Source organism: Trachypithecus francoisi, unplaced genomic scaffold (genome assembly GCF_009764315.1).
Source record: "Trachypithecus francoisi isolate TF-2019V2 unplaced genomic scaffold, Tfra_2.0 Contig00144, whole genome shotgun sequence".
NCBI lineage: Eukaryota > Metazoa > Chordata > Mammalia > Primates > Cercopithecidae > Trachypithecus > Trachypithecus francoisi.
The window spans coordinates 264,654-266,729 of NW_022680492.1; the positions used below are offsets into that span (position 1 = coordinate 264,654).

Below are 2,076 nucleotides of genomic sequence, written 5' to 3' on the forward strand. Positions count from 1 at the left end.
CTCTTTTAAGCAGGAGACTGTTTTCAGTGTGAAGATCAGATGGCTGAAGTCGGCCAGGTGTGGTGGCTCATGCCTGTAACCCCAGCACTTTGGGAGGCAGAGGCAGGCGGATTACCTGAGGTCAGGAGTTCGAGACCAGTCTGGCCAACATGGTGAAACTCCGTCTCTACTAAAAATACAAAAATTAGCCAGGCATGGTGGCTCAAGCCTGTAATCCTAGCTATTCAGGAGGCTGAGGCAGGATAATTGTTTGAACCCGGAGGCGGAGGTTGCAGTGAGCAGAGATCACGCCACTGCATTCCAGCCTGGGCGACAGAACGGGACTCTGTCTCAAAAAAAAAGAAGGCTGAAGTCAGTGTAGGTTCCCACAAGACAGGGCTGTCTCCACATGTGTTGAGAGGTGAGATGTGTACATACTGTGGTCAGTGTATGAGCACTTGACTTAGACTTGTTGAATAGTGGTAGGGATCCTACATGAACTGCCTGGCAATATATTGACTAGAGGTGGGACACAGGACCAGGTTGGCCCTGAAAAGTAAGTGATCTTTTATGCATGGGCCTGAGTCTGTGTTTGGGCAAGAGTGAGCCTCATAGTTTTTCTTTTTTTTTTTTTTTTTTTGAGACGGAGTCTCGCTCTGTCGCCCAGGCTGGAGTGCAGTGGCCGGATCTCAGCTCACTGCAAGCTCCGCTTCCCGGGTTCACGCCATTCTCCTGCCTCAGCCTCCCGTGTAGCTGGGACTACAGGCGCCTGCCACCTCGCCCGGCTAGTTTTTCTTCATATTTTTAGTAGAGACGGGGTTTCACCGCATTAGCCAGGATGGTCTCGATCTCCTGACCTCGTGATCCGCCCGTCTCGGCCTCCCAAAGTGCTGGGATTACAGGCTTGAGCCACCGCGCCCGGCCGTGCCTCATAGTTTTTCAAGCAGTAGTATAGCTATAGGCCCACCCAGCTCTGGGAAGGGGCTATATTCTAATATGCTGAGTGGTGGCAGAATACGGGTCCCTGTCCGGGTGGGTGCTACACTTTCCATCAGAAGTGCAACCAGGCTGGGCGCGGTCGCTCACGCCTGTAACCCCAGCACTTTGGGAGACCGAGACGAGTGGATCACCTGGGGTCAGGAGTTTGAGACCAGCCGGGCCAACAAGGCAAAACCCCCATCTCTACTAAAAATACAAAAATTAGCCGGGCATGGTGGCAGGTGCCTGTAATCCCGGCTACTCAGGAGGCTGAAGCAGGAGAATCGCTTGAACCTGGGAGGCGAAGGTTGCAGTGAGCCGAGATCGCACCACTGCACTCCAGCCTTGGTAACAAGAGCGAAACTCTGTAAAAAGATGCCGTCCACGTGCGCCTTGCAGTCTCTCCATTTCTCGCTAAGATCTCCAGCCTCACCGCGGCTCGAAATGGACCCCAACTGCTCCTGCGCCACTGATGTCTCCTGCGCCTGCGTCGGCTCCTGCAAATGCAAAGAGTGCAAATGCACCTCCTGCAAGAAGAGCTGCTGCTCCTGCTGCCCCGTGGGCTGTGCCAAGTGTGCCCAGGTCTGCATCTGCAAAGGGGCGTTGGAGAAGTGCAGCTGCTGTGCCTGATGTGGGGACAGCTCTGCTCCCAGATGTAAATAGAGCAAACTTTACAACCTGGATTTTTTTTTTTTAATACAACCCTGAGTCATTTTCTGCATGTCTTTTTATGTTAATATGTGAATGGCAATAAAAGAATTTTGACTTGAAAAAAAAAAGTATAACCAAACTGCTCTCTTTCACACTCTCAATTTCTGCTGGAACAGCATAACCCAGTACTCCACAGAGCAGACCCATCCTAAAGCAATTATTGTCTCCACGCGCAATACTTTACTCTGGCCACGTCTGTCACATCAAGAGCTTCAACTTGCGGGCCAAGGAGTACTCCTAAACATTCATTATGCCTAGATGCTAAAAAATCTAGATAACAAACAAGTAACAAGTACGATCCCTTTCTCTGCTATCATTAACTCTCTGCCTTTCTTCTTTAGTTTCTCTATCAGTCACTGCTGTCATTCCCCACGCTAGTTTCAGAAACTCAGAGTATATATACTTACT

General features: G+C 50.5%; 1 protein-coding gene across 1 annotated transcript; it reads left to right on the plus strand.

The window, feature by feature from the left end:
- Positions 1–1,340: 1,340 nt before the first annotated feature.
- LOC117068425 (metallothionein-1E-like) lies at positions 1,341–1,736 on the plus strand. Its single transcript, XM_033185583.1, has one exon. The coding sequence runs from the start codon at positions 1,402–1,404 to the stop codon at positions 1,585–1,587; it is 186 nt and encodes a 61-aa protein (XP_033041474.1). The 5' UTR covers positions 1,341–1,401; the 3' UTR covers positions 1,588–1,736.
- The last annotated feature ends 340 nt before the right edge of the window (positions 1,737–2,076 follow it).

Bases quoted from the DNA above. Each gene is read 5' to 3' on its own strand.
- LOC117068425 (XM_033185583.1), top strand. From the start codon at position 1,402: ATGGACCCCAACTGCTCCTGCGCCACTGATGTCTCCTGCGCCTGCGTC.